The sequence below is a fragment of the Lepisosteus platostomus genome, chromosome 1 (assembly GCF_059453375.1).
Source record: "Lepisosteus platostomus isolate fLepPlt1 chromosome 1, fLepPlt1.hap1, whole genome shotgun sequence".
NCBI lineage: Eukaryota > Metazoa > Chordata > Actinopteri > Semionotiformes > Lepisosteidae > Lepisosteus > Lepisosteus platostomus.
The window spans coordinates 68259156-68277115 of record NC_142611.1 but is presented as its reverse complement, the minus strand read 5'-3'; the positions used below and the strand labels follow the sequence as shown (position 1 = coordinate 68277115).

General features: G+C 42.8%; 2 protein-coding genes across 2 annotated transcripts; one reads left to right on the top strand and one right to left on the bottom strand.

Moving 5' to 3' along the window:
* Window positions 1–304: 304 nt before the first annotated feature.
* Window positions 305–11425, top strand: racgap1 (Rac GTPase activating protein 1). The gene is made up of 17 exons (XM_088634254.1): window positions 305–464; window positions 1737–1824; window positions 2860–3062; window positions 3476–3612; window positions 3823–3892; window positions 4318–4371; window positions 4465–4542; window positions 5181–5298; window positions 5823–5968; window positions 6702–6866; window positions 7773–7868; window positions 8331–8529; window positions 8917–9022; window positions 9206–9338; window positions 9652–9781; window positions 10055–10163; window positions 10854–11425. The coding sequence occupies exons 2-17, from the start codon at window positions 1740–1742 to the stop codon at window positions 10927–10929; spliced, it is 1905 nt and encodes a 634-aa protein (XP_088490380.1). The 5' UTR covers window positions 305–464; window positions 1737–1739; the 3' UTR covers window positions 10930–11425.
* Window positions 11426–12450: 1025 nt separating this feature from the next.
* LOC148678577 (uncharacterized) lies at window positions 12451–17216 on the bottom strand. Its single transcript, XM_088634281.1, has 5 exons — window positions 16976–17216; window positions 15337–15442; window positions 14438–14544; window positions 13903–14075; window positions 12451–13431 (listed from the first exon to the last, which is right to left on the bottom strand). Exons 1-5 carry the CDS (start codon window positions 17094–17096, stop codon window positions 13156–13158), a joined length of 783 nt encoding a protein of 260 aa, XP_088490407.1. The 5' UTR covers window positions 17097–17216; the 3' UTR covers window positions 12451–13155.
* Between the last annotated feature and the right edge of the window lie 744 nt (window positions 17217–17960).

Genomic DNA, 17960 nt, shown 5'->3' with positions numbered 1-17960 from the left:
GCTGTTGAAATTCCATTTATTGTAAAATAAAATACTTATAACTCCTTAAATTCACATATAGTTGCTAATAGACAGGTGAGAATGACCGATGTCTCTATAAGAAATCTTTATAACCAGAATTTACACTACAAGGAGACGACAACTTTCTCACAGAATCTGAAGTATCGATCCCGCGGAAAACAACGGGGTTTAAAATGAACGCCGCGGCTTTGCCACAACAAAGATGGCGTCCGTCAGGCGTCACGTCGCGACGTCCTCTCCTGCGCGCGCACGCTAGGTAGCGTGGACAGGAGCTTGGTCATTGGCTGGCGGGTAAATTTGAATTGAAACGAAACGGCTGCGATAAGGAAAAGCAGATCGTCAATACTGTGGATAATAACCTTCAGAAGTATTGGGGGAAAACAATATATTAATTTTTACAGGAAGAAAGCCGACTTCTCGGCTTTGTAGGCATTGTGAAAGGGGTAAGACCACAAATATCAATCGTAAAGTTTTCAGTTTGTTTTTCCTGTGTAGTTGTGTATATGTTAACCTAGGGTCGGTGTTTGTTTTTAAAATGAAATACAAAACTAGTTTTGTAAATGTCGGAGGTGAGATTTTGCCCCCAAACGGCAGAATTAGTTTCAATTTTATAATGGTAACTCCTACAAAGCGAGAACTACTTCAGCTTTTTCTTTGAACTTCTCGAAATGGAGGAATGTTTAAAATAACACAACGAATATTTTCTTGTTCGTCTTAGTGAATCTTCTACAGATACACAGAAAGGAGGCTGTAAAGTACTTTGATTGCTTGACCAGTCCTCGAGCTTTGCTGTTTAAATTCACGTTAAACTGTGTATTGAATGGACTTAGTTTACCAAGGTGCTGCCCAGTTTCGGCTGTAAATAACCTCCAGGGTTAATGTCGCTTTGCTGTGCAGAGTTCGGTTTCTGTCTTGTGCAAGCGGACTGTGCCTTCAATTTGAGATTTCTAAAAATGTTATTAGTGACTCGTTTTCGTGTGAATGTTTTAAGGCGCTTTATAAATAAGGGATCTCAGCGTTGTCGTACTAGAACAGTAGAGGCTGGATTAAGCCCATTTAACCAAACCTCAGTCACCATGTTGGGAACAAAATAGTTACCGAATATTGTTGGTATACCTATACTGCCCTGGTCGTGGTAAGCCCGTACGCTGGCTCTTCTGCGTTGTGTTCTCAGATTTACACAATGCAGAAATTAAAAGCGACCTTGCACGGATTAAGAACCGAAAACGCTTAAAGGATCCCAGTGCGTGCCAGGCCAATTAAGACTAAGAGTTCAGTAACGCAACGAGCCCGGCTGCAATGAAAACCAGCAGCTGCCCGAAGTGATGTGAGATCCCCCAGTTTTGCTGATTTAGAGGTCCTTTACATAAATGGAGGGCAGTTCTACAGCCTAAGAAATAACCTTGCAAAATGAGTCAGCTCATGGGCCTTGAGAAATGTTTGTTAGTCTTCCTTCTCCATTTTGCAAACATTGTTCAGTAGGCATGTGCGTTATTCCTAGTGACCCTGCTTGATTTCTCACCCAAAGATCATCTTATTAAAGTTACTTGTTCCTTACTTGTTCCTTTGCAGCCTACGCATGCTGACGCAGCTACCCACCTGATCTATATTAAAGTTCTGATGACCTGAGGATTTGGGGCTTTTTGCAGCAGTTACTTTTGTCATTCAAACTGAGAGAGCGGGTATTTTATTCTAACCCGCGTGTGTCTTGGCAGGCGATGGAGACCGCGGTGGTCAGTTTGCACGGCCTGTTTGACAAGCTGCGGCACCACGCTGAAGTCCTGAACGAGAGCGTCGAACCTCGTAAGCGCCCTTCTTTCCTAAAGGGAGTCCCTTCGCACGAGGCTGTTGAGCTACAGCGTGATCTTCACTCCTGGTCCCGGAGGACTGCTGTACATCGGGCTTCACGGCTATAATCATCCTCGCTGGGTGACAGCAGCTTGAGGGGACCAGGAGCAAATATCAATGTCGGAATCAAATCATCACCATTAAAGCTATCATTAAAGCTAATTTGCTGTGTACACTCAAGGGCCAAAATTCTAGGTGACCCCATCAAATAACCCGGTGGGCCTTCATGAGCATCCAAAATAGGTTTCATAGGACGTGGCGCATATTCCACAAGGTTCTGGATCGTCAGTCTTATCCCGTCGTCCAGCAGGATATCGTTAGCAGAGGTCATGAGGGGTGACAATGGTGTGAGATGTGGGAATGAACTGCGTGTTCAACCCGTTCTGCAAGATCTGAAGAGGATTCAGTGCTGGAGGTTTTTCTGCCCAGGAAAGGTGATGGAGTACTCTCCTCCTCCTTAAGCCGCCTGTGCTTTGCAGCTGTGGTGGGAGCCGGTTATTTGATTGTGTTCCTGATATTTTGGGCCGTGAGTGTGCAAGCAATACAAATGTTGGAAAACACGCTGAAACTCTTATTTTGCCTAAAAGTAGTCTTAATTTTTCAGTTAAAAATATTGCAGCAATAAAACCCAAACATAAGAAAAAAAAAATATTGTCTCTTATACCAAAGTTATAACAGGAATTTATTTTGGTCCTGGTTTATACCTTAATGAGCTTTTGTATGCTTAATTTTATGTACTGTATATTTTATTCACAGGTCAATGATTTTGAGTCCCTCGTTAAATGTGTATGTCTTGATACCTCCGATCTGATTAAGATGCCTAATTAAAGTTAGTTTTGCCTCTCCTACAGTAAGTGTCAATTCAGCTGAAATAAAAACTAAGTTCAAAAAGTTGAAACCAAGTGTTACCTAAGGCCCGCCTTACAGGAGATAGTCATACAGCACATACAGTTCAGGTATAGAATCCTCCTGAGCCTCTTTGCTCCTCAGAGTTCATCCAGCTGGCGGTGAATTTCGAGGACTGCCGCCGCAAGTGGCTGAAGAGCGAGCAGGAGCTGGTGTCGTGCAAGGAGGTGCTGGCCAAGGCTGAGACCGAGCGTGGCGCCCTGGAGGTCAAGCTCAAGCACGCCCGCAACCAGGTGGACGTGGAGGTCCGCCGGCGCCAGAAGGCTGAGGCCGAGTGCGAGAAACTGGTGGGTGTGCCCCAGCTCCTGCTCGGGGGCTTTTGTGCTTTCCCAACCTTGCCTATGCGAGCAGCGAGAGTCACACTGAGGCTTCTGTCTTGGGCTTTTTCTGAAGAGACAGAATGAGAGCTTGTTCTCCAAGGACTGAGATGGTACTTGAAGGGGCATAGAATCCTATGAAAATACCTGAGAATAAGTCCTTTTAATTTCATTCTTCAGTTTAACTAATATTTTAAACTTGCTCAGTGGTTACAGCTATACCAAGTTGATGAGGTGTGTTTTTGTAAGTATTGAATAGAGAAGATTCCTAAAAACTATATTTTGTGTGCAGGATGGGCATGTGTGTATTATGTGAAGAATGGGAGCCGTGCTTATAAATGGGCCCACTGTGACCCTCTTTCCCCATTGGCATTGTATTTCAGGATCGGCAGATCCAGTTGATCAGAGAGCTGCTGATCACGGAGGGATCCACTAGCATTCAGCTAAACGAAGAGCAGCGATCTGCCCTGGCCTTCCTCAATGCCCGGACTCAGGCAGCCCCACAGAACACCAGCCGGAGGTAAGCATGACCCTACTCTTCCAATTCCTTTTAAAGGAAGTTGAGTGTTCTGTCCACTGACACATGCTGTTATTACAGCAGGTTGGTGCCTTTTCTGAGGTGGCCCTGAAGGGAAAGGTACCCTCTGTTTGGCTGGCACCTCCAAGAAGCTAAGAAGACCATCCCTTTTTCTTATCCGAGACCTCTATTGCCATTTTTCTTCTTTTGCAGGTTAACCACGATTGACGAGTCTGCATCCATTCTGTCAGATATCAGCTATGACAAGACAGATGACTCCCTGGTAATATTTTACCCCAGACATTTAACGTATTGGAGGGGAAAAAATGGTGACGCACAGAGTTGTAATGTCAGCTCAACCACATTCAAGGCTTTGCTCAGTCCTAACAGTTTTCACTAAGTACTAGCACTTTGAATTGGGGAGAAAGTCCTTGCTGCACCATTGATCTGTGCTGTAAGGTGTCGGTAAGGTACAAGTTAAAGACTAGAAACCGTTATAAACTTTGCTGAAAATTCCTTTTTTTACCAAGTGAGAGAAATGGCAAGTAAAATTTCTCTTTTATACTATATGTGGTTATTCATAACTAGTAAGTAAAAATGAAATATCAGTTAATATATTTCATGTCTTGTGACCGCATAACCACATAATTACAGTGCTAAATGCAATCGTCTTATCGTCCCTCAAAGTTCTGTGTTTTTCCTTCATAGGACTGGGACTCTTCAGTTGTGAGAACAGTCCGCCTGAAAAAAAGGGAGAAGAGGGTAAGTGAATGGTGGAGCTTTTCTACCGACGTCGTTGGCATTGTCTGCGTCCCGTGCCGTGTGAATGAAATGTTGCCCGCTTTGTGATTTCAGCGTTCCTCCAGGCTTCACGTCGACGGCCCCCCTGCCGCCGCCAAGAGATCTCGCTCCTCTGGCAAAGCTGCGGACAAGGTGCTGATCCGCTCGCCTTTTATTTCTTCCATGAAAACTCATGTGTGCTTGTGTTCAACATTAGTGTTCTTTCCATACCTTTCCTCTGAAAGTAAGCGTATATTAATACTTAAGAAGCTCATGAGAACCACTGTGTAACAAACACAGTGCTTGCAATGAGTTTGCAAATCTCAAGTCAAACACAATCACCTTGTAATATAAATGAATGGGGTTATGTATATGTTTCAAACCTACCAGTGTTGCATTGATAATGGGCTTTGAATTTGTGGTGAAAGAAAAGTTCTTCCTTAAAATAAATCATAAATTGTAAGGCTTCCATAATTTTGCACAGTAGAAAATGCTTCAGAGTGTTTGAATTTAATATGAAGTATATACACAGCTCAGCAGAGCATTATAAAAAGCTATATGAATTTGACAAACTATCTGGTTTACTGAGTTACACATTTACCTACACTTCTAATGCCTTAAGAACAATAGATCCGGCACACCTGACAGTACATTATCTCCTCAGCAGAGGAGGTGATTGAATCTCTGGCTGTAATCAAACGTCATGCTTCTCACTATAGATCAATTTTAATGTCAATTAGTTGGCTTGCTAAGTATTCATGTGTCATGCTTCTTTTTAATTCCAACTTCAGGGGAATGATTCGATTGTGGCAAAGACCACAGTGACAGTGCCTGTCGATGGAGGGCCTATTGAGGCCGTATCCACCATAGAAACTGTGCCCTACTGGACTCGCAGCAGGAGAAAGACTGGTATGTGCTTGCTGAGCACCATTGGCTTTTTCTGATATGGCATGGCCTCAATTGGTGAGGCCTGCAACACAGGGCTCAACCTGTTCCCTGAGTGAAGGTATTTGAGCCAATCGGGATCCTTACATATTCATTCTTATCCAACATCTCGGATCGTACTAGTGTGTACTTTTACAACAAACAGCACAGACTCGTTCAGAAAATTGGCATTGGGACTTTCCCTTTCCCTTGTCTGTAACAGTCCTCAACAGTTGGAGCAATAATATACCCTGACAGCACCACATTAGGTATGGCAGTGTTTTCACCAAAAGTAATCAGAATTTGGTTTAAGATTTAATCTCCTTGATGTGTTTTTCTGATATTATTTCTGTGCCTCACTCCTCTTCTGTGGAAGGTTTTAATTTAATTTAAAGGGTCCACCTTATGAGTTATTTGAAATGTTCAGTGTAATTTAAGTCCCTTTTTGTTCCTTTTTTTTTTAAGTTTTGGATTGGTAATAACTGTTTTCATGCCTTTTGCTCTATCAGCCAACCTGCAGAGCTGGGACACGCGCTCTGTCCTGTTGGAGAATGTGGAGGAGCTGCAGAAGAAGCCAGAGCCAGACCGCTGTGCTGAACCCAGTACTCCACAGGGCACTGGAGGTGTCCGGCTGCATGAATTCGTCTCCAAAACGGTACGGCGTTCACTCTTGGAATGCTCTTGGTCTTTTGAACTCTTCGCTGTATTTCTGATTCCACTAATGTTGATCATACTCACTTGTAGATTCCAATATCTTTCTAGCACAAATCTGGTGTGCAGCCCCAAATACTTGAAAAGAGACATGATTGAATCTGTACTCAATTTACAGAACTGGAACAGTTCTGTTTAATTTATGGTTAGCATACTTTTCCTCACAATGTGCATGTTCCTTTAAATAAAATCCATAAGGGAGGTGGCAGAGTACTGCACACAAACAAATGTCTGCTATCTGCAAGGGCTTTAACACGGGGAGGGGAAAATAAATCAGCGCTCCCTCATGACTTCTGTCAGCCCTCATCATTTTGTACTCTTCCATATGCACGGTATGTTTGCATGCATGAGAGGACAAAGAAATCATCCTGATAAAAACAATGCAGCTAGTAAGACGTTGTCCCGTCTTCTATTTTCCTAACCTCTGCAGCAAAGACTGAATACAGAGGGGGGGTCTTAACTAAAGTTATGTTGCCCCCAATACACAGCAGTGATACTCGTGGTTAATTCAATCTCAGTAATAGTAAGTCTCTGTGGCACCCTCCACTAAACACAAGGCTCAGTAATCAAGTACTGGTTTGCCAGTCTCTTTGACGATTCCCTGAGACACTTTGAGGAATCGCAAGGGGGGCCAGTAGTGTAGATTCACCCTGCCCTTCCCCGTTCTGACACTGCAGGTTATCAAGCCCGAGTCCTGCGTGCCCTGCGGGAAAAGGATCAAGTTTGGGAAGCTGTCCCTGAAGTGTCGGGATTGCAGGGTGGTGGCTCACCCTGAATGTCGGGATCGCTGCCCCTTGCCATGCATCCCCACTCTTGGTGGCACTCCAGTCCGGATCGGAGAGGTACCGCAGCCAAAATGAGCTTTCCACTGTTATTCCAATGTCCTGCAGTGTCCCGCATGCGTTCTCGTACACCTGGAGCGAGCTCTCCAGGGTCAAGGAGGCGTTTCTCTGGGATAATAATCTTTTTTTTTTATATATAGTGCCTTTGAAAGTAGCATCTCCAAGCGCTTTGCAGTAGGTGTAGAAATAAAATGGAAAAGGTGTAATAAACAGGATAACGATAAGAAAATAAGCAGATAAGAAAGACGAGCAGTTAGAGGTACAGCAGAAGATTGATGGTTACTAGAAAATGGAGAAGAGACGGAGTTAAAGCCTTTCTGTAGAAGAAGGATTTGAGTCTGGATTTGAAAGCGTTCAGGGTGAGTGGCAGATAACCAGATAGGAAGCCAGTGCAAAGACTCAAAGACTGGTGTAAGGTGATCACTTGCAAACAACATGGTCAGGGTTTTGCATTACCACATGCTGAACATATTCGATAACCATTGACTCTTGAGGTTATTGAAAGTCTGTAGACATTTTAAAGATTTTTAACAATGTTTTCAAGAGGTATTGTTAGGTTAGCTTTGATCCTTATGTAATTGAGGGAATTGAGATGTACTGCAGGGGTAAGTGACTACTTTTATGTGCAAGTGCTACGTAATCTGAGAAATATACGTTTTTGTATAGAATATTGCAAAGTGCGGTCTTGATGCTTAAAGTGAGGTCTAAGACAAAGGCTCTACTTTCCCTTTGAAAAATCATGTTACAACAACTTGTGACCATGAAAATTAAGCTAATAGTCATTTAGGAATTTAGGAAAAGGTTATTTAACATTTTTTACAAAGGTCAATAAGGTTCTTTTAACTACAGTATAGAAGGGATTACAGTTCTTGAATGAATGTGCTGATCTTGTCGCTTCATGTCCAGGGCACCCTGGCGGACTATGTTCCCACCTCCTCTCCCATGATTCCATCGCTGGTGGTTCACTGTGTCAATGAAATAGAGCAGAGGGGTCTGCATGAGGTAAGCAAGTGTGTGCACAAGAGTGTGCATTTACAAACAAGGAGGGTTTTTTGGCTCATCCAGCAATTTCGTGAAGTAATTGCTTCTTTCAAGAAAGTTAATTTGAAATAAGTGTGGATGGCGTTCTGGAATCCTTCCTTATGCACTATGTAGATAACACTAAGAAAAGCTGTTCTGTTTCTGTCTAACGTTGCTATGTTCTATTCAGTTATCTGTGTTTAATATTACTTGGTTCACGGGATGGATGCAGACCTTTGTGAACTTTGGGTTTGCATTCTGGAGAACGATACTGACCATGATCATTTGAAAGGAAATTTCTAAATAGCGTGATGTGCCGGTATAAGATAGGTTGAATCGTGTTTCCTGATTCCAGAACTGGAGGTTCTAGTGGTTCTTGCTGTAAAAGAAAAGGCACGGAAGGTGGCATGGAAAAAAGTATTCTGTAAATCTTTGTGCATGTAGACAGGGCTGTACCGGTTGTCAGGGATGGATCGCACAGTGAAGGAACTGAAGGAGAAGTTTCTCCGGGGGAAGACGGTTCCCCTGCTCAGCAAGGTGGATGACATCCACGCCATCTGCGGCCTCCTCAAGGACTTCCTGAGGAACCTGAAGGAGCCGCTGCTCACGTTCCGCCTCAACAGGGCCTTTATGGAGGCTGCAGGTCAGTCCAGGCCGCCTCGATCTGAAATAAGGGAGCAAATCCTTAATGAGCAGGTCAAAGAGACTAGGGCGTTGGTTGAAACTGTGCGAAATGTTTTGAAGCTGAGAGCAGAAAAAAAATCAAACAAGCCGGAAGAAGCAAACGCTGGTTTCCAGGAACCAAGGCTGAGAACCACTGATCTAAAGGAAAAAACAGATATTTTCAGTCTAGTAAAATGTAAAGATCTCCAGCCTCTTGTATTCCTTAATCATTATCCTGATAGCCTGACTTTAGAAAACATATTGCTTTAGTAGGGCTCTTGTATTGCTCAGCACCTTGTGATTAAAAGAGACTGAACTGGTTCGGGTGTGTATATTTGATACTTGCTGACTGAATTTGTCTCTTCAGAAATCTCGGATGATGATAACAGCATTGCCTCAATGTACCAGACCATCAGTGAGCTGCCTCAAGCCAACAGGGACACGCTGGCTTTCCTGATCATACACTTGCAGAGGTAGGGTGGTGGAAGTGCTGTAGTCCTCCCCTTGAGGAGCTCAAGGCAACCTGAACCTCGGATATTTGAATTCTAATGAAACTTTAAATATGCACCTAGTGCAGTACTGATTACGCAATAAGCATTGTCATTCTTGTTTCTCTTTGCAACTTACAAGTCCTGTGATATCCCTCTGTTTTACAGAGTTGCTCAAAGTCCAGATACAAAAATGGACATCTCAAATCTTGCCAGAGTCTTTGGGCCCACGATACTTGGCCATGCTGTGCCCGATCCAGACCCCATGACCATCCTGCAGGACACTAAACGACAGCCCAAGGTAATTTGTGGGCCGCATTGAAGGCAATCTGTAACCATCCTTCCTAACAAAGTTTTAAGGAATGAGTAATGCGAGGTGATTCATAATTTGTCAAGAGGCTTGTTCATGTACTCACTTTTATTTAAAAATTGTTCTAATTCTTCAAGCTTTTCCTAAGGTATGAAGTCTACAACAATTAATCTGAGCATCTTTACCTTCATTTCCAGATAATCTTGTTGTTTTTTTCTCTATCGCCAATAGCCGTCTTCCATATGCTATAACACGGTATTAAATAAGAATAAGACTTCAGAGCTCATTGTGTGTGCGCCTGCAGGTAATGGAGCGTCTGCTGAGCCTGCCTGTTGAATACTGGAGCCAGTTCATGATGGTGGACCAGGAGCATGGCCATCCTGACCACATGATCATTGAGAATGCTAACACATACTCCACTCCTGAAACCAAAGGTAAGAGTGGCAGGACTGCACTTTGCTCAATAGAGAGGTCTGCAGAAATGTATTGAGTCTTTTTATGAGACCATCCAGCCTTTCGAATGTGTTCTGTTCAGACGTACAGGTATATGTGAATAGGGTTCTATAAATCATTTGTGAACTGATTTTTATATTTTTTTTCTAAAATGCTTGATATTTTGTAGCTGTATATGCCAATGCAAAAACTGCATTTCAGTTTCTATTTTTTTGTGTAGAACTGAAGTATGTTTTTGCCTGTTCCTATCCCAGTAAGCATGCTTGGCCCCCTGACCACTCCTGAGCACCAGATGGCTAAAACTCCTTCATCCAGCTCACTGTCTCAGCGCATGAAGACGACGCTAAGCAGGAACACTCCCAGGTCTGTTGCAAACTAGATCATTTTAATTACTCCAGTTCATGTGCAGACCAGAAAATTCTAAAAGCATCTTGATGGCTTTTGGTTTACCAAAAATGCCTCTTTTATTTACTTGAAATCTTAGAATAGTGGCTTCGTGGTTCTCGTGTAAGTAGATTTTTTTGAGAAACATGTGAATTGGCACGTTATGGACACTGCTCACACCTCTGCACTGAGATGGTGAACCCAGGGAATGTTGAAAATACTTAAATGCAGAAAAGTTTGATTTTGATTTCTTGGCGGAGTGTTGTAACATTTAGTACAGGACTATCAGACAATTGCTGGAGGGCATCAGGGTCCACTGGTTTTCATTCCAACCTAATTTCCTTCATTAGGCTTTCTAACAAGTTTTTATTTTTTATAGCTGATTAGTTTAATAGATACAATTTGTTTTGGAAAGCAGCAACTACCTAGTATTGTCTGGGGCCAAGAGGGAAGAAGTGCATTTCTCCAACTAATTAGGTAATTAAGACTACTGAGAGCTTACCTGGAAGAAAAGCCAGAGACACAACTTCTCTTTAGGACTAATTTGATGCCACTGGATTAGCAGTGTCTTTAGAAAAGTGTTGATCATATACTACCGCATTGCCTTCAATATATAGAACAGTTTTTCTTCACCTACCCACTGATGCAATGTTTGTTTTTATATTGCAGATTTGGGAGCAAGAGCAAGTCTGCGACTAGCTTCACTCGACAGGGCAACTTCTTTGCCTCCCCACTCCTGAAATGAAGCAGTGGTAGAACGACTATATTCCTGAATCTCGCACTACAATTCTAATGCAAGAGTTTGTTTTTTTTACCCTGTATCATGCTTCTGAATCTTGCCCATAACCCATACTTACAGGTTTTAAGTTGTATTTTATCCTATTTAATATCTTTATAAGTGATTACAAAGTTTTTTTTAATATTTTTAATACTGCAGTAACGGAAAAATCATAACCAAAGGGAGAAACCTGTTTGTTGAGGTACACAGGGAGGATATGAAATCCATTGCTCTCAATGGGTTCTACAGAAACTTGGGATTTGTCTTTCAAGTTTTGCGGTGCAGGTAATCTTCAAAGAACCTACAAGAACTGTAAAATTGTGTCACCAACAAGAGCTGTAAAGTAGAATGGAACATTGATTTGGAAATAGTACTAAAATGTTCATTTCTGAAATGTCAAAATTGTTTGTATCGTGTACTATGTTTAACGAGCAATCCTAATACATTTAACCTGAATTATAAATGGATTGTGGCCAACTTGTGTACTAAAAGTATTAGACCTGATTACATTTTAAGGTTTCAGGATTTATATAAAAGGTGTCTAAAAAAAACGCTTTACTGGCACTTCATTGTCAATGCCCAAGTGATACCAGTAGACATCGGTATTATACTATTGTGTTATAAAGTGAAGGAACAGTTTTCAATTCTCCATCTTTTTATAAATATTGGGATTGTGATTCTAATTTAAGTAATGAAGACTGCCCTGTTTTTTCCACTTGCCTGAAAGGTACACAAATGAAAAGGTGCAAATTTTTATATGAAGTTACTGAAAATTCCTCTTGACTCTGGTTGTAGGCTGATCTTGGTGGAATTCTGCCTTGGAAGGGATGGGAATTGCAAATGTTGCTTGTTATAATTCCAGACCAATGGATGTTACCCGACGTGTTTTAGGATGGAAGGGGTGTTTATCACCTGCACCCTTCTACAGCTAATCTTAGCTGTGCTCATCTTTGAATTAGTCAAGATCTATCCTAGTCTGATCAATTGGCTTAGAACAACTTCAAGACAAACTGGTACTCGTAACCCTCATGGGCTTAGTCTTGTTGAAATGCAGAAGTATTGGACTTTGTGTTCTAATCTGATTACACAGTAATGAGTGTTCTTTATGCATGCTGTGCTATTCAAATTTGTCAAATATAAATTTGTCAAGAATCATGCCTGTTTCTTGCAGAAAGAAGATGCATGCTCTGAGTACAATTTATTTTAATCATGTCTGGATTTCTCAACTTCTGAGAGCTTCCTGTTTTGTGACATCATATCATATTACAGTGAGATAAAGTATTTTTAGGTTTTGAGAGCATGGTGCGAAAAATGTTTTATAAAAATGTATAGGTTCTGCATGCTTGGGGAAAATGACATTTTTCACTGTTAGTAACTGCTCCCGGATGTGAAGATACAGAATTGGTGCACTGTAATGAAAAAATGCTGCTGGACTGCATTTAAAGTTAGTGAATACTGTATTTGGAAGAATACTAGAACTTCCAAGTGTTTCATACCAGGGTTTTTATTAGCAAATATCAAAACTTTGATGAACCCCCACCCATTAATTATAGTCTACGTTTTCTCAGACTGCTACATAAAGGATTATTTCTAAAATGGAGATCTGTGTTAGAATGAAAAGTCACAGCTCATCTGTTATCAAGCAATGCAGTACATCTGTTAGTGCCAAAGCCTAGAATGCACCTTGGACCAGTGGTATTCTGTGCTAAGTACAGTATTTCATGTCTGAAGAGGAAATCCTTAACCTACTGTGAAATTGGATTATATGTGAAATACAAGTTATTTTAACTTGATAACGTTAGAGGGCTGGTTTGAAATGCACTAAATGCCAAGGTGTTACCTCTGATTTCATTTTTATATTGTACATTATAGTACTGTAAAAATAAGTCAATGAAAATATTGCTTGTGAGAGTGGAACACCCTTATTACAGTGTTTTACTGAGGTTTAGTATCCAACTTAATTCTACATTATTTTCAGATCCTCTTCCTTTATATAAAAACTTATCAAATGAAGCAGAAACCCAAAACCAGTAACATTTTCACCAAGTGGTAACATTTTCAGTTTGGTATCTGCATAAGCACCTGCTACAGTTCATTTAGTATGTAAGAAACTGAAGTTTCGAAGTGTGTTCTGTAATGTTTAATATTTCCCCTGCACCCATTGCAGCCAAAGCTAGAGTCTGCATTGACCTGTTATTTCCAGAAGGGCCAGAAAACAGGAGTATCCTTGACATATTTCTGGTACTGAGGGTCCGCGCCCCACTTTTTAAGTGCATATTCCTCCAAGGGGGGGACTCCACTGACGTAGCGAATGAGGAACCAGAGGATGAGGGGCGAGGTGACGGTAAGGTACTGGGTGCCCTGCATCACTGAAGAGGCAGAGATGAACAGGCCTGCCCACTGCATGATCTCTCCCACGTAGTTGGGATGCCTGCTGTAGGCCCACAGCCCATGCCGGATGAACTTCCCCTGTCAAAGCACAGCACAGGGACTTGTCATTAGAGCCCAATTAGTGAATACAGAAGCTAGACCTGCCTCTCAGGTGAGAAATCAACCATCAAGCTGGATATCTATACATTAATGCTTTCCACTGTGTTGGATGACCATTTCCTCCACCATATAACTGTCCTGGTGCTTCTGCACCATCAGGACTTCTCATTTCCTTGCTAGTGTGGATCGTTCACTGTTTTCAATCTTGGGTCATCTAACCCAACACTAAACCCCACCTACCCCACTCATAAATTCTACTATAGAAAAGGGTTTAGCCTCCCCTTTTGGATTAAATCAAAGCTAGCCCATCTCCTGGGGCACTATCACCTTGTGAGGGTTCAGAATAAGCCCTGCTCCATTCCATTGTCATTTTTCCCCAACTTGTGCATGGCCCCCTCTGTAATTTGGAGGCAGCAGAGTGCCCAGCTGTTTCCTCAGAGTGGTACCTACAGCATTATCGGGGTCCCGTCTGAAGTTCCACTTCTGCTGGTCTGCAATGAACTCCATGAGAAAGCCCACTCCCCACAGGGCCCAGCCCAGGTAGTCTCGGAAGCCCAGGGGTGGGTTCCGGCGCTCCGTGTTTAGGATAACGGTGGGAAGGAGAGTCGTGAACACCCACACCCCTGGAATAACAATGGACAGGTGAAGCTCTGCACGCTGCTAACTTCATTTTACCATTAAGCTTGCCTGTTAAAATAAATTTCAAAATGGGGAATAAGATTCAACAAAATCACAATATCTGTCTCAGCTGCCAAATAAATCTTGAGTGCACAATACTGTTGCATATTCTGTTTTACCATGGACTTGGTACATTTCCAGAAAATGTGTCTATGTTGGCTGACTTCCAGTAGAGAGTTGATACATTTCCATCCCATGGATCTCTGGCTGATTGGCGACTGAGTTCAGCAGGGTGTTAACCTGTTTTACTTGTACGGTCTTGAAAGCAGCGTGAACTGCCACAGACCCACAGGTGAATCCTGGGTACCTTGCATGGTCCAGTAGAACCAGAAAACCCCTGGTCTGTCTCTGATGTTGTTAAAGCGCCGATCCTGGCCAGCAGCCATCATTCGCAAGAACAGGAATGTGCCCAGCCTACATGGAGGAGAAAGGATCTGCTGAAAACCACATAAAGCAGACAATTTAAAGCTGCTGTTTTTTTTTCTCCCAAAACTGAGATTTTCTGGTTTATGAAACATTTTACCATTTAGTTTGTGTGGCTTTACCACAACTTGAATCCATGGAATATCACAAAGGAACCATGTCAAGTTCGGGTGTGTTGAAGACAGCCAAACTCATTAAACTCATCTGCGGCAGCTCGCACCTAATCCCGATAGAATTGCCTCAGTTCCCATATATACTTCACCCTCTTCTCTTCCTCGCTCGTTTTCACATCCATCTCCACCTTTGCAGCTACCTCTTGGGCACCCTTTCACCAGGTATGGGGGTCCCAGTCTCTCCATCCTATGGCTGGGAGGGTGCCCCTCAGCCAAGTGGGCTAAGCCAAAGTTTTCATTAAATTCAATAAAGGATTCTACTGTTACACGAATCTCGGCTGCCGTCATTCCTCGGAAACTTCAACTAAGCAGGCAGGCTTCAATTAAGTAATTAAGGTAGTATCGTGGGCCTCCAGGACCAGGATATGGATCCCTTGACCTATTGGATAAACGGGATGAGGGCTCTTCAGGAACAGGGCTGGAGACGCCTGTTTTAAGGGATTGTTCTTCAGTGGGTAGTAATAGGACAGCTGTCATCATTTCTGCAGTCTTGTCATTTTTCGGGCATCTTCTCCCGTCCCCTCCCCTGTTCAAACTGTTCAGTTAATCTCCGATTACTACAATAATAACACGGCAACGGGTGCAAAGTCATTCTGTATTGTGGTTTTACCGGAGCCCCCACGCCGTCACCAGCCAGCTATGCACGGTCTGACGCGTGTAGCTGTGCCCTCCCCACCGGCGGCTCAGGTGAGTGAGCAGGATGAAGGATCCCGTACCTGTAAAAACAGAGCCAGAGACGAGAGTCACTCCTGCTTTTCGAAAATACCTCATCCTGGGACGACATGTCTGCGAGTCCAGCAAAACGTTCAGTTTTGTTAACGAAGTCCGCGGTCCGCTAGCTGCGCCGTGAGAGATTTCGAATAAAACTGTGGGGACACCCATCATTACCCCCCATCAAAGGTCAAGTGGGAAATCGTGATTATGATTTGACGACGGGCATTAAGGAAAACACAGAGATTTGCCACCATTTAGAAGAAAATTTCGTGGGAGTTTGTATTTGACGTGACCGCTTCCACATGAAAATGGCGATTCCGACAAGTAAGCAGGTGCGCCGTTAAGCGCCTTGGGTTCCGTAAATCAGATTTAATAAAGTCTCTTTTATTAGCCTTTTGATTAACCGTCAATTAAGCTACCAACTCTCACTACCTCAACAAAATAACTATAATCTACATTTCGCTCAATGTGTTTAACTGATTCTGAATCACTTCGGCAACCGATCTACAGTACTTCCAGTCTCCAGTTTACGGTGTTTTTTTAAATACTCTGTACGAGTAAAGGCTACATTTCTATGTACATTAGTAGAAAGCTATATCGCTAACGACTAAAAGCGAGTTTATGACTTGAATTTGCGAACTTCATTAGACCCGTTAGGCGACCAAGTTGTAACCATTAGATTCTTTATTGTTATAAGAATCATCATGGAAATAAACCGATTCTCTCTAAATCTAATGATTACCAATACCGAATATTCTCTCCAGTTAAGTTACCACTTATTTCAAACTAGTTTGCAATACAAGTATAGGTAGCTGCGTCAGCATGCGTAGGCTGCAAAAGAACAAGTAAAGGTTTATTCCATGCAGAAAAGAGAAGAGATAACGTTTGTGGAGCCTTCTCCGGGTATCAATGTTTGCAATACATTAGTGTATTGTGACACTTTATGTGCGCCCCGTTTCTGGAATTTACGGTAGTACCAAAACGAAATTCTTGTAAACGAAATTTCCCGGTAGTCTAAAATTGAAACAGCTTCTTTCACAATCAAGAAGTTTGAGTAAGGACCTGAATCAGCAAGCGGAAGATGCAAAGGAGTAGATACAGATTTATTGCACGCTGAAAGTGAAGAAATGAAATTGCCTTCTTCACACAGCCGAAACGTAATCTATTTTATTTTCACCTTTCAACAGGCAATGAACGTTCACCTGCTCCTTTGTGTCACAATCACACCCCCAAAACCCACATCCATGTGTAACAGTAAACAGCACGCACAGAAGAAATCGAGAGAAAGTTTAGTGTAACCCCCAAATAGTAATACAATTCATGCGACCTAAGAAAAGGCGTATACTAAATGACGAGATTTGTTCTGCACTGTTCTTGAGATGTAGTAAACATGAACAAGACCCGCTCCAACTGAACAGAACCGTCGCATAATGCGACTTGCGGTGCGATTCGAGATGGTCCCAATTGCTCTTGGTCAGTTTAGCCACAAGACACAGCCAAACAGGACTCAAGTATCTCTCAAGCGCAGTCCTCACCAGCTAGGTCGTAGATCTTCTCGGATTTGAAGACAGCGGATACTGCCCAGCAAGACCATTGTATAGCCAGATCGATGGCGGCAGTTTTGACCACGGCGTTTCCCATAACGGTACCCCACATTATTCCTCCCTGTTACGGCTGTGCCCGCCGTTTGCCACAATCCGGACAACTTTCAGACGAGACGCGTTACAATACCAATGTATTTCATAACAGTGGACTGTTACGAAAGGCGGGTCCTCCGCCCCCTGGAGCAGCACAGTGCTCATGGGTACTGTAGTTTTTCCGGAACAAGTCACAGACAACTGTAGTGCTGTCTGTGACTTGCGCCCGGCTTAGGATACGATCTGTGTGAAGTTAGCGTGTTCTCCCCACCCATGATCGGACTCCGGACTTCACCCACCTTCTAAAGACCCGCTAGATGGCTTTAATAAATTTGTCCCCGTGTACTCGTCTGGGCCTCCAGGGTGTAATCTCACAGCACGTCAGCACCTTCGGGCGTCTCGCTGTGACCCGCAGCAGGAATAAGAGACGTCCGAGAGCGGGAGTATGTAGCATCGGTCATGGTACTACACAGAGGGATTTGGGGGATCGGGACAAGACGTAGTTTGGGCCAGATTTAATCTAAACATTTATTTACTACACGTGAGTATTCAAGAATTCTGTGAAAGACGTCCGTGCCCTACATGTGTGGTGCGTTCGTGATGTTAGAACTGCACGGACGTAGAGATCTTAAGAAAATCGGTTTACACCGCCTGTCCTAATCAGGGACACAAAAACTCACCACTAGATGGCAGATTGGAGCCGTAAACAAAGCGGTGGAGGATGGCGATAGGAGCAATAACTGGTAACAACTGGCTAAGTGCATTTCGGGGCCAAACTGATTTATTAGGGTTATTGCTGTGCTATTTTTTAAAATAAGTGAAATATTTTTTGTGTTTAAATATTTGAAGTGAAATGTTTTTTTAAATAAATGGTTTTGTATAG